The sequence below is a fragment of the Meleagris gallopavo genome, chromosome 3 (assembly GCF_905368555.1).
Source record: "Meleagris gallopavo chromosome 3, MGAL_WU_HG_1.1, whole genome shotgun sequence".
Classification (NCBI taxonomy): domain Eukaryota; kingdom Metazoa; phylum Chordata; class Aves; order Galliformes; family Phasianidae; genus Meleagris; species Meleagris gallopavo.
Window position 1 is genome coordinate 30277255 of NC_139406.1, and position 12178 is coordinate 30289432.

The 12178-nt window shown below is 38.9% G+C and overlaps 1 protein-coding gene across 4 annotated transcripts in view; it reads right to left on the reverse strand.

Annotated features, from left to right (window-relative positions):
* Window positions 1–12178, reverse strand: part of TMEM245 (transmembrane protein 245) — an 83987-nt gene that overhangs the window by 31405 nt on the left and 40404 nt on the right. For all 4 annotated transcript variants that reach the window (XR_014882369.1, XM_085220530.1, XM_085220531.1 and 1 more), the window contains 2 exons: window positions 8611–8733; window positions 426–571 (listed from right to left, as the gene is read on the reverse strand). Coding sequence is in view for 3 of the 4 variants with exons in the window: in XM_085220530.1 (XP_085076656.1) it covers window positions 426–571; window positions 8611–8733 (269 nt within the window). In the remaining variant the exon portion in view is untranslated. The remainder of the gene's footprint in view (window positions 1–425; window positions 572–8610; window positions 8734–12178) is intronic.

The following is a 12178-nucleotide window of genomic DNA, read 5'->3' on the forward strand; positions in this document are numbered from 1 at the left end:
GATTAGACTAAAAATAGTTGCAAGTAAACTAACACCAAAATGAGCGCTGATGCCAAGTCCTCTATTTCAACTGTTTTACGGCACGAGTCTGCTTACAGAGAGCTACACGAGCTGTTAACACCATCATAGCTGCTGCCACCATGCTCACAGATGAGTCTGGACTGTGATGAGTGGATTAGTTTGCTTTATAAAATACTAGCATTCACTACAGCATCAACCTCTATATTTTTGTTTCTGGTAAATCCAATCAAACTGCTCTTAACAATCAAAGTGGGAAAAATGATCAATGCTAGATTCTTGAAAAGAGGAGATCTGTAACTTGTGTCTTTGAAAAATGAGCTGCTGTAAGCACTAAGTATTTGCAGTTGAACACTTTTTTTTTCCTTAAAGAATTATCGAGAAAGGGCAACAGATCAGTAGCATACCTTATTGCTTCCTCCACAGATTGGCCAACTATATTTGAGGAAGGACCTGGTTGAGACAGAGGCGTCAGGCTTATCACCCACTTCACTGGCTTGTAGTACTCATCACTAGAACTCAATAGGTAGAACAGCGTGGTCAGGAAAATCACCTGAAAAACAAACAGGAGTTATAAATTGAAAGACAATAAATACTTTAAGAACTACAATATGTAGGTATTTTTCAGATCACTGAACTTGATTGAGAAGGTACAAACTACTATTCCACAAGCTTGGAACACTAAGAGTTAGAAGAGTAATTCCACCTCTGCTCCACAAAGGACTTGACTAAACAGCAAACGTCTTTTAGCCCTTTTCATCCTCTTCACAAAGTCTAGATCAAACAACCAGATGTTGATCTATGTTGATCAACAATATATATTGTTTTTGTTTTTCCAGCAGAGACCTATTTAACAGATCAGAATATTACTAAATAGTAACACCCATTCTTAAAAACAAACAAAGCCAAATAAACTGAGTTGTTTGGGGAGTTACTGTGTGGCTGGTTATGGGATATAAATTAACCAAAAAAACATAAATAGAACATTTACAGTTTTTATTAGGCTGAGAATCCCCTCCAATGAGTTTGAAGATTAATTTCATCAGAAGCCATGGCAGTTGTACCATTTCAGTTGAAAGACCAAACTATACCATGAAATCATATTAGTTCCTGGTATCTTGCAGTTCACTATGTTTTACTTATTTTCCAGTCAGTGGGCTCAGCAACTTCTTCAGCTAAAGAACACAAAAATATAACCAGCTTGAAATAGAAAACCTCAAACAAAGAAAATTCATTTTACTGTATGCCACCGGTAAAGTACGGCTTATATTTGCTTTATCCACATGCCTTACTTCTTTTGTCTGTCTTCCCAAAATTAAAAAAAAAACCTCTCACTTTTCTTATTTTCAGCCTGCCAGTACGGTGGAATAAATAACATCCTAATCTTCTCATAAACCAAATTGTCTGACCTACAGAATTCTCTTAACTTTCAACATTTTGTTCTGTTTGCAAACATTTCATACACTTTTTTCTGCATTCTCTTTGAACACGTTCAATAAAAAAGAAATGCAAACATGCAGTATAACATGCAGTGTTAAGTTACTAGCCTCAACAAATCCATCCATTTATCATCTCTGTTCCTAATTCATTTCTACTCAGTAGAATGTTACTGTTTTTCCCCTCACCACAACTTTTAACTTGGAAGTCGCATTCAACTGTTCACCCAATATGACCCCTTTCCAGAACATCATATACAGACAGGGACCGTACTCCATCTTCCCAAGTGTTTAACTTTGGTCTTGATGATAAATCAATCTATCAACTAAAACAAGTCATTATTTCAGCCCATTTCATCAGCATACTGTTAATATTCATTTTGAGATCATAAAAAACAAACTAATCAGGCCCTGATTTAGTGGGAAATAACCGATCACCAGTAACAACATCAGCTACATTTTCTTACAACTTCAAGTAAAACCTAAAACCTGAAACACGTTTTAGCGTTCTCAGTAAAGCTGTAAACATGGTTGTTTTCTCTTTGGTAAGACCTGCCATTTCTCCTGAGCTACTACAATGTTTTCTTATATAGCTACAAAACTCCCTATCCTGAAACAGGCACTCAGATATTGTTTAGTCTTCCTTCAGGTGAGACCTGGCTGCAGATCCTCATTGCAGTGAAACCTGCAACAGAAAAAGCCGTGTATTTCTTTATGAACAATATCCTCTCATCTTGACACTCACAAAAAGTACGCTGAAAAATGGCTCCATTAAATCTTGTTTTATTAGTACAGCTACAGTTAAATTCTTAGAATGCTATCCCTTGAGTGGCTTAGTGCATTCAGGGAATGAGGAAACTAACAGCAGCAATCAGACAAAGCTTGATTATCTATGATGTGAGAAGAAAACCTAATTTAAGGCAGGCAATGAACAAGAGCTAGAGATCAGTTAAAGTGTCAACAAGCACAGCACCAATTCTGACAGGAAAAGTAAGTTATTCTTTCCTAGTGTCCACAAAAGAAACCTGCTTCCTTAAGGAGCAATGGATCGCCAATATAGACACACCCACTTCAACTGCACAACCCAAAGAAGGCATCTGGGATGAACAGCAGTAGAATAAAATAGTGTTAAAGCAAAGTAAAAGCCATGAAAAGATAGGAAACCTAACTCAAATCTTTTTAAGACAAGACGCATGTAAAAGAACCATACAAAATAAAATTAATTTTAAATCAGTTAGTTTATGGTAAATAAATGTATTTGCTTTAGCACAGAAGTACAGAAATGACAAGAAGGAGCAGCCACAGAATATAATTTAACATAAGCAGCTTGCTGACTTTTCTTAAACAGCTTCAATAGAACATTCAGCAGTAAAATTGTATGTACCTCCTCTATCTCTACAGGCATTTGAAAATTTTCAGATCTGTTTGACAGGGTATCTAATATTTTAGACATTGCCTAAATTTTCTAACCAGAAATTCGAGATCTTGCTGATGACTCCAAGAAAGAAGTCACAGAAGATAAAATAATAAGCTCTTTCCATTGATAATTGACACATCACACTGTTGCTTTTTATCCTATAGCCCCCAAATACTGGAACTTCAAATACTATGATCTGAGGGTGAATAAATTGAATTCAATGAGACTACATCGGCAAACAGTGTACGGTGAAAATGGTAATTCAGCATTTCCACATGTATCAAGAAACACACGATGTAATTGCTTCTGCACTGCCTCCAGAGACTTGGGAAGTATTTCTTTCATTGTCTTTCACACTCAGTTTTCTGTCCAAAGACTTCTTTTTTTGTTGTTGAGAAGAAGCATCAGAAATTTGTGTATTCCCTGCAGGAATGCAAACAGCTGTCTGCCAAAAGGAGTTATTCCTCTTCCAATCTTTAACAGTTTTCATACACCCAGCCACATGCGTATATACATACACACACACACACACACACACACCAGGGCTTTGGCTAATTATGCCATGGAGCTAGCTTTTAGAAATATATAGTCTTCTGGGGATGGATGAGGTTAATCTTTCAGGGGATGGCCATCCTCTACAACAAGCTTTTCAGTTTATTCAGGAAGGCTTTAAACCAGAGTTGCCAGGGAAGGGGATCCTCACCCATTCTACTTCAAGGTTAGTGTCGGTAACAGATGCCCTAGGCCTGAAGTTGGATTACAAGCCTAGAAGATAGCACCTAAAGCGCAGAATAAGGAAACTCCAATCGGTAAATCAGCCTCAACAGGAATTCAACTCAAATGCCTGTACAATAATGCGTAAGTATGGGGTACAAGCAAGAAGATTTACAGGCGTGGGTATGCCTACAGGGCTATGATGTCACTGGCATCACTGAGACATGGTGGGATGGCTCTCATAACTGGAATGAGTACAAACTCTTAAGGAAAGACAAGCGGGAGGGAAAGGGAGGAGGGTGCTGTCCTGTACATCAATGACCAGCTGGAGTCCACAGAGCTCCACCCAAAGATGGATGAGGAGCTGACAGAGAGTCTGTGGGTTACGGTTAAAGGGAAGGAGACATCATAGTGGGGGTCTGCTGGAGGTTCCCCAGTCAGGAAGACTGAGTGGATAAGGCTCTCTATAAACAGATAGGAGCAGCTTCATGTTCCCAAAACATGGTCTTCATGCGAGACTTCGTCCTTCCAACAGATACTGAGGTGGTTAACCAGCAATCAAAGAGGTTCATGGAATGTGCTGACAGTAACTTCCTCTTCCAAGCACTACAGGAACCCACAGGAAAAGGTGCCATGCTGGACCTTGCCCTCACCGACGAGGAGTAGCTGGTAAGCAGCGTGAAGCTCGAGGGCAGCCTTGGCTGCAGTGACCACAAAATGGTGGAGTTCAAAATCCTTAAGATGTCAAAGAGAGTACATAGCAAGCTTGCTACTGTGGAGTTCAGGAGACCAGACTTAGAACTCTTCAGGGACCTGCTTGGCAGGGTGACATGAAATAAAGCCCTGGAGGGAAGAAAGGTCCAAGAAAGACGAAATCCATCTACAAGGTTCTGGGGGAACTGGTGGATGAAGTTGCTAATCTGCTATCCAACAAATGTGAAAGGTCATGACAGGCTGGTAAAGTTCCCATGGACTGGAAAAGTAAAAACACAAACCCTTTTTCAAATGGGAAAAAAAAAGATCCAGGGAACTACAGGCCAGTCAGTCTCACCTCTTTCCATGCCTGTCACATGGAAAATAAAGATGAGGTTTTTTGGCTGCATTAAAAGGAGCATGACTAGCTAGTTGAGGGAGGTGACCCTCATCCTCTACTCTGCCCTGGTGAGGCCACATTCACACTACTGTGTCCAGTTCTGGGCTCCCCAGATCAAAAAAGACATACCTCCTAGGAGTCCAGTGGAGGGCCACAAAGATGATTAAAGACCTGGAGCATCTCCCATATGAGGAAAGGCTGAGTAACCTAGGCCTGTTCATCCTGGGGAAAAGATGACTGAGAGGGAATCTGATAAATGTTTATAAATATCTAAAGGGGAGTGGGAGGCAAATGGCTCTTTTCAGTGGTGTGCAGCAATAGGACAAGGAGTAATAGCATAAAACTTGACACAGGAAGTTCCATACTAACATGCAGAAGAACTTCTTTACAGTAAGGGTGACAATACTGGAACAGGTTTCCCAGAGAAGTTGTTGAGCCTCCTTCTATGGAGACATTCAAGACGAGTCTGGACATCCACCTGCACAACCTATTGTAGGGTATCTGCTTTAGCAGGATGGTTGGACTTGATGATCTCTTAAGATCCCTTGCAGTTCCTGATTGGGGGAGAGGGGCAGTTACTACCATCTGCAATTGGTAGTAACCAACATGGTTTCACCCATAGCAAATACTGCCTGACAAACTTTGTGGCCTTTTACGGTGGAGTTACAGTGTCAGCAGATAGAAGTAATCTACATGGACTTGTACAAAGTGTCTGATGCTGTCCCACAAGACATCCTGGTCATCAAATTGGAGAAAAATGGATTTGATAGATGGATCACCTGCTGGGTAAGGAACCAGACGGATGGTCACACTCTGAGAGTTGCAGTCAACAGCTCAGTGTCCAAGTGGAGACTAGTGATGAGTGGCATCCCTTAGAGATCAGTGCTGGGACTGGTTTAACATCTTTGTAGGCAACATGGACAGTAGGATCAAGTGCACCCTCAGCAAATTCGCAGATGACACCAAACTGAGTGGTGAAGTTGACACACTAGAGAGAAGGGATGCCATCCAGATACCCAGACAGACTTGACAGATGGACCCAAGCCAGCTTCATGAAGTTCAACAAGGCCAGGTACAAGGTTCTGCACAGCTATCGGGACAATACCAAGCACAAATACAAGTTGGGCAGCAAATGGCTTGAGAGCAGCCCTGAGGAGGACTTGGGGGTACTGGCTGATGAAAGACTCAGTATGAGCCATTAGTGTGCGCCTGCAGCCCAGAAGGCCAACCATATCCTGGACTGTATCACAAGAAGGTGATTTGGCCCCTCTACTCTCTTTTGTGAGACCCCACCTGGAGAACTGCATCCAGGTCTGGGCCCCTCAACACAAGCTGTTGGAGAAGGTAAATTTAGTCTAGATATTAGGACAAATTTCTTTACTGCATGGGTGGCAAGACATTGGAGCAGGCTGCTTAGAGACATTGTGGATGCTCTCTCCCTGTTCGACAGGGACGTGCCCCTGCTTATAGCAGGGGGTTGGAACTAGAAGATCTTAAAGGTCCCTTCCAACCTAAGGCATTCTATGACAATATACCCATGTGTGCAGATAGGAATTTGAACTCAAAACAGAAGTGAAATAATAAGTGGCATTCCTATAAAGAATGTTCAGTTTTCAAATGTCTGTTAAGAATCTGAAAGCAGTCCCACTGGATTGTAGATGGATAAGCAACACATATAAGCTGCTTTGTACTGAATGTTTTGAAAGAAGATGTATTCTTAATTCAGAGACTCCAAAACAGTTAAATTAAATTACACTAAGATGTACTTTAAAGCCAGAAAAACTTTGTCAGCTAAATTCTCACAAAGCAGAGGGGCACAACTGATCTCTTCTCTCCAGTGACAGCAACAGCACTTGAGGGGACAGCATGGTAGCTGTGTCAGAGGAGAGCCATGATGGGGGTTAGGAAAAGGTTCTTCACCAGAGGGTGGTCATACACTAGAACAGGTTCTCCAGGGCAATGGTCATGGTCCCAACCTGCTGGAGTTCAAGGAGCATTTTGACAGCACTCTCAGACATAGGGTTTGACTTCTGGGTGGTCCTGTGCGGAGTCAGGACTTGGATTCGATGATCCTTGTGAGACCCTTCCAATACAGGATGTTCCGTGATTCAATGATTCCTTTATACCCTGACACGTTCTGTACAGTTAAAATAAAGAAAATCCAAATCCAAGAGTGTAGGACTGACATACTTGGATGGATATAGCTCTATACAAAAAGTTTTAAGTAAGTTGTGCTTGTTCACTCAAGTCCGGCTGAGAGTTTGGCTAACACACAGCTCATGCTAACGCCTGATGTTCACAGAGAGTAGAGCAGCTGGGTCAAGGTCAAAGTTGCACGCTGGCAGGGATGATGGCCAGGAAGAGCTAACAGTCACTATTATCATCTGCAGCTTGCTGTCTCCTCAGCCATTATTCTCACACACTGCTGCCTGACAGTTTCCTCAGAAACAGCTAACTCATAGAAATTGACCAAACTTCCAAACTAGAAGGTACAATACATCGGCTGAGACAAAAGGTTTTGGAAGCAGAACCAACAGCAGCTGGACTGCTAAGGCCTTCATCCTTCCTGGTGCAACACCAGAGGGGACACCTGCACCATGACAGAGGAGGAAGGATGACCACTCACTGCTGGTTAGATAACTATATTGTTCACAGACGTGTTACTAGCTACTGTAGATTTCAGTTTTAAGTTGCAATTTACGAAGCTGAAAATTTGTGAATTAGAAACCTCATGGGTTAAAGCGAAGAATGAGTGAAATCACGTGTTAAGTGTAGTCTATACATAGAGGATTGTATGTTTATTTCCTAATAAGCTCATAAAATGAAGCTTATTCTACAGAATATGTTGTCTCGTAAATTTCAGAAATCCGAAAGGGACTGTTATTCAGATTCAGCCCACAACACAAGTAGAGGAAACTGAGTAGCCTTTAGGGCATCCAGTCTTTAAAAGAGCAGCATATAATGAATCTGATATAAATCACTGGACGGCTAAAGTTAAATCTTGTGTCTGAGCAATGACTGCATTAAGATGATGCGCAATTTGAATTTGTCCTTTGTCTCAGATACTGTTTCCAATGCGTCACCACAGGTGAAGCTGTAAATTAAGGAAGAAATGAAACACTGCCATGGAATCTTGCTGTCTTCCTCACTAACTAAAGAAAAGGTAATTAGAAAGCAACAACAGTGATTCTCTTCAGTTTCAGGCAGTCATTAAATTAAGTCTTGCTGCTATTTGTTCTTTCTTTAATATTGAAGAGAACTCACACAACCACCCTGAAATATCATTAAACATTACTTTGATTTTACAACTTTGTCTAGAAAGGTCTGCTTTCCTGAACAAGCATCAATAGGAGTAGTGAAGTTAAATTGGCAAAACATCTATTTTTCTAAGAAATGTTTTTCAGTGCTGAACTAGTAACTAAGACATGGACTTCAGTGAAGCCTCCAAGATCTGTTTTTATTTAGTTAAAACAGGAGTAAGTCATAGGTCACAGTTCTTAATATCACACACTGTCTGAGATCAAGATGCTCATAAGCTTTCAGCAAAGTTCCATTTAACATATTTTTTCCCTCTTTTAAAGGCATTAGTTTGTTTAAGGATATGCTTACAAGAATACGCCATAAGATTTCAGCAGTTATTTTGGGTATCACAAGTTACAGCTCAATATCTACATGGCCAGAAACAAAGAGCTTTCAATGAATAGAATGATGAGAAGACTGCCAGCTCCTCAACATGGAAATTATAGTGTGGATTTAGGGCTCCTTTGCCTAGGATGTCCCCCAGATAACTGATTTGAAGGTTGCAACATCTCAATTTGTTAACATTAGAGAATGTTTTCAATGCTTTAGGTTTGATTTTCAATGTTACAATATGTGCAACTAGGTTCCTTCAGTAAAACCAATCATATATAAACACATAGCAAACTACTTACCACTGAAAGCACAAAATTGAGAAGAGCTGTCCCACTATGGAAAAGGATTGTCACCAACGTTGTAACTGTAGTGAACAAGAGGCTCACATTCCGACTCATCACTATCCACAGAGACTCCAGGATCTAGAAAAGGAGCAAGGAATGCAGAAATCAAGCACCAGACTGTATTAGTTAAAATACATAATTGCATTCAGAGTCATTCTCCATCAAGTAATAACAATAATAAAAAAAAGACATTTATATATTAAAAAAAAATAAAAGTCAATCATCTTTCCTTATCCCTATATTGCAACAGGTAACATTTAACTGGCCAAAGACAAGACACTAGGTAGATATTTACAAAGTTTTTGGGAATTCTTCTTCCAGTGCTCAAAATAATTTCATCATGTAAAACTGCATAAAATCTAGACTATGTGACATCGTTTACTGTGATCTGTGTCACTACCAATCGAAAGCAGATCGATCGCATCTTGGGAGAGAAAACTCATCTTTTCAAAAGCAGAAATGTTAAAGCACAAAGAATATCACAAAGTAGAAATGAAGCTGAAGACAGCTTCAAATCAAGTAATACAATTACTACTTTAATATATTTGTTTTAAACGTATGTAAATAAGTTGCATAATTTTCATAATGTCTGTACACAACTATACAGGAGATGATTTTGCACAGGGATGCAGTGATTACTCAAGTAGTTATGGAAAACAAATCAATCAATGCAGGACAACCTATGAAATCCTGTAGTGGGTTGGGAAACTGACTACTTATTAATTACAGATAGTACAGAGTAGTTTTGAGACATGCCTTTAAATAAAGGATATAAATTATACAAATTAGTTTATGCCTGGATGCAGATGCAACAAGCTAATTAAGGCAGTAACTTCAGGAAACAAATATCTGGAGGAGGCTGGGAGACTTTCTTTCAGGATAGTAAGTTCCTCAGCACAGTCTGTAGCTGCATAACAGTTTCCCTACAAATTTTAGGCTAAGGAGCTGATAATGTAGAATAAACAACTGCAGTTAATTCAAATGTAGATATCAGGTGATTCAATCAATACTGAGAACATTTCTCCTATAAGAACTTTCTTGTTACATAGAGTCATTCATCAGAACCGCTGAGCTAGGTTACCACTAGCACATACTTTGAAATATGCACAAATAGTGCCTCTCAGTGATCTTCAGTATGACCTATGAAAGCAAGGGCATGTTTTGGGACCGGTATTCAACTGTAGAGTAAGTTCCCCCTAACATAAATTCACAATTATTTATTTCAAAATGTCTCATGAGAAAGCAGACACTGCAGAGACTAGTCATCGCTGAATACGTTATCAAACAGCACTCAAATAATCAACTAACAGTTAAAAAACAAAACGCAAGCCCTTGCACGTATGATTTCACAGTGATGTTTGATTCCTAGACTTCTCTTACTAAAAGGAATGCATGGGAGTGGAATTATTATGAAGAACAGATGCTATTAGCTATATGCTTATGTAATTACTTGAAGAAATTCTGAGGGACAGAAAATAACGTTACAATATGATAAAACATTACAATACAAAATTGAGCATCTGAAATTGGATATCAGTCCAACTTGACTTGGAATATACATTTATCAGTCACTGCTAAAGGAACAGATAGAAAAGCCTAACTGAGCTAAAACTTACTGTACATATTTTAATGGAAGGTTTTCTGTCTCCCTGTCTGCGAAATCTCTGAACGAAAAACTGCTGGTAGAATGATGAATACCCTTGTGGAAGAAGTAAGAAGATCAATTTAAGGAGACATGAGCAATTTCTCATATAACATCGAGTGAGTTTTAAGTGATCATTCACAGATTTGGTCAGCAGCAATTTGCTTTTTCAAGGTTTCAAATATTACAAAAATGGAGCAAAAGTTACGAATGGAAAAATAAGCAACTGAGAAAGGATTCTCACCTTAGGATACAGCGTGAGGTCAAAAATTTGAGGCAGATGTGAGGACCTACTCTAGTTCTCCCCTAAGCTGAGAATAGGACAGAACAAATCCACCCTGGAAATACATCACTGGAAGAACAGTTTAGTATTCTACTGCTTCTACTTAATACTGAACAAATTCAAAGAGGAAACACATCAGGAAACATCTTTGGAAAAAGCTATTAAAAAAGGAAAATGATGATTTGGAAAAGCTTATCTTTATATTAAATCTTAAGGCAATTTACATGTTTATATGGCAAATTGCTTCAAAAATATAAGATCTACCTACATCAAACTAACGCTACTAGAGGTACTATAACAAACAGCACATTTTGAGGGAAGTACAGAAGTCTTCTGTGCTTTTATCTGATTATCATAGTTCAACTCCTGAATCGGTGCATATTGTTATGGACAAAATGAATGCTACTAATTCCCCTGCACAGGTATACCAGCAATTTAATTATATGCTTTCAACTCTAATACGAAAGTTTCTTCCAATACGGGAAGTGAAACTTTTAAAATTTATTTTATTTTACAAGTTTTTCACCTAGCAGGTACTCCTTTTTCTCAAGAAGAACACTTCCTATTATTTCCATAAATGGGAAAGAGCTTATCTGCTTATAATTACAAGATGACATGGTCTAACACCTGTGTTTTAAAAGAACATACAGTGATCAGTAGTATTTTGAAATATTTCAGAAAGTCATGGGACTAGCAAGAGTTATTCTATGGCAAACTCTAGCCACAATCTATGTATAGGAACTCATTACATGCAAGTAGTATAAACTTATTCTTTTTATAAGTGAAGGACGTCTCCCTATAGCTGCATATTCTTTACAGTTAAAAATAACGTCGAAGCAGTTTCAGGAATTTACATCTTGCTGTATACTTAAGAATTACAGGTTAATATTGATTTTAGGTGTCCAAAAGCAGAAACATCCTATAGTTTCAATTACAGCCAAGACATTTAAAAACCCCTCCAGCCTGTAAAGCATAACCAAAACCTAAAGGAAACAAACAAAAAACCTCACTAAACGACAATATCCACAAAAGTGCAAGAAAAAAATCCACACAAAGAAAAAAAACAAACAACAAAACAAAAATAACCTCCCAAACAAAAAACCCCACATCATTCAAAATATTGATCCTTTCCAGTTCAATATGCTGTTCTACAAACTCATTGCTCCTTTTCAAAGCACCAAGAGAAAGACCATCACTCTCTCACAAAACATAAATCTGGGAAGCAGTGTTGTATCCAAGGATAAGTGAAAACCTTGCCATCAAATACCAGACTTAAGTTAGAACTATGATTATTTTTATCATAGCCAAGCCTTAATGGTCTAGACAAATACACATCAGATCTTTATTGATTTTCATTTGAAACAATGGGATTAATATTTATGCAGTGGATTTTTTTATGAGCCAGCCAGTAAAGAAAATGCTACCCAATAAGGAGTGAAATTAGGATTTAGTTTTATACACCAGTGCTGACTGGTTTACAATCTGTCATGATGAATCTATGTGTACGGAGAAAAAGGACAGGTGCCTCCGCAGAGATGATTAGTAATGAGTTCACGGACATAAACAGCAAAGCAAGCCAACTGCTGGCATTTTTCCTT